At 31.4% G+C, this 1784-nt stretch overlaps 1 protein-coding gene across 1 annotated transcript in view; it reads left to right on the plus strand.

Annotated features, from left to right (window-relative positions):
- The window catches only part of LOC111688168 (attacin-A-like), a 2974-nt gene extending 2323 nt beyond the window's left edge, over positions 1–651 (plus strand). Inside the window, exons 2-3 of the mRNA XM_046953368.1 lie at positions 3–138; positions 203–651. Coding sequence (XP_046809324.1) covers positions 3–138; positions 203–593 — 527 coding nt within the window. The 3' untranslated portion in view covers positions 594–651. The remainder of the gene's footprint in view (positions 1–2; positions 139–202) is intronic.
- Positions 652–1784: the final 1133 nt, after the last annotated feature.

Raw genomic sequence — 1784 nt, forward strand, 5'->3', positions numbered from 1 at the left:
AGCTGGTGGTAATAATGCTAAAGTAGATTTTACTCAGGGAATTGGCACGCCAGAACACAATCTCATAGGACAAGCTTTTGCAGCGGGTAATACTAAAGGAGGTCCTGTGGCTACTGGTGGTACCTTACAATACAATAAGTAAGTTGTTAATATAACTATATTAATGCAAAACTTTCTAAACATTTCTTTTATTTAATTCCAGCAATGGTTTTGGTGCTGCTATTACCAAAGAACATATACCCGGCATACGCGATACCTTGACCAAGAGTATCAGTGCTGATTTTGGTGATCATAAAATTGGTGCTAATGTCTTTAAATCTGATAATACTTTACCCAATGGCTTTAAATTCGAACGCAATGGTCATGGTTTAGAATATGCGCATATTAATGGTCATGGTGCCAGTTTGACACAAAGTAGTATACCCAATTTTGGACGTCAATTGGAATTGGCTGGTAAGGCTAATTTGTGGTCTTCTCAAGATCGTAATACACGTTTGGATTTAACCGGTACTGCTTCGAAATGGACTAGTGGCCCTTTCAGTGGCCAAACTAGCTATGGCGGTGGTTTGGGTTTGACTCATTACTTTGGTTAATTTTATTATTATCAAAATATTGTGATTTTATAAGATTTAAGTAATTTATTAAATAAAATTAAGAAATTTAAAAGAAATGGTAAAAAAATTCATATTCTCTGTATCAAAAAAGGCGTAAAACTAAAACAAAAAATGCCTTTATTTGCCTTTCCAAAACCTTTTAAGTTAAAATGTGTTAAAAGTTTTAGCATATTTTTCTCCTAACATCCACTTGTTGCTGCCATTTTGTTTTGTTCCTTTAAGTACTTATTATTCAATCGCCTCCTTTATGTTTTTGTTTCATACCCAATTCCAAAAGCAGTTGATCCTATTTTATTTATTTGATATTAACTATTAACAAAGCTTAAGGTCTTATGTCAAGCATTTTGTACAGACTGACACATTTTCATTGCTCAATAAAAGAACTAGTTGAACAAAACAATGTAAATTTAACGCTCATAACAAATAACACGGAAGTGCTATATAATCTGAAAAAGCACATTTTATTTAAAGAATCTTAAGATGCAAAATATATTTGAAATTTATAGACATGAAGATTTTATTTATTATTCAAATGTTTGTTATTTTATGACAGTTTTAATGTTGTGATGATGACAGAGAAGAGAGAGAGATAGTAATGTGTCGTCTTAAATTGACGCATGACAATTAAGAAGTAATGGGGAAATTATTTTTAAAATCCAGTCTATAGTCTTCAGTTTAGTCTTTAGTTAAGCCTATAGTCTAGTCTAAAGTCTTGTCTTTAGTCTAGTGTAAAGTCTAGTCTAAAGTATAGTCTAAAGTTTAGTCTTAAGTATAGTCTAGTTCTTGGTCTAGTCTTCTATAGTCTTATAGTCTAGTCCGTAGTCTAGTCTATAGTCTAGTCTATAATCTAGTATAAAATCTAGTCTATTGTCTAGTCTATTGCCTAGTCTATAGTCTAGTCTATTGTCTAGTCTAGTCTATAGTTTTGTTGTTAATAAAATAGTCTAGTGTATAGTCTAGTCTATAATCTAGTCTATAGTCTAGTCTATAGTCTAGTCTATAGTCTAGTCTATAATCTGGTCTATAGTCTAGTATATAGTCTAGTCTATAATTTAGTCTATTGTCTAGTCTATAGTCTAGTTTATAGTCTAGTCTATAGTCTAGTCTATAGTCTAGTCTATAGTCTAGTCTATAGTCTAGTCTATAGTCTATAGTCTAGTCTATAGTCTA

The sequence above is a fragment of the Lucilia cuprina genome, chromosome 6 (assembly GCF_022045245.1).
Source record: "Lucilia cuprina isolate Lc7/37 chromosome 6, ASM2204524v1, whole genome shotgun sequence".
NCBI lineage: Eukaryota > Metazoa > Arthropoda > Insecta > Diptera > Calliphoridae > Lucilia > Lucilia cuprina.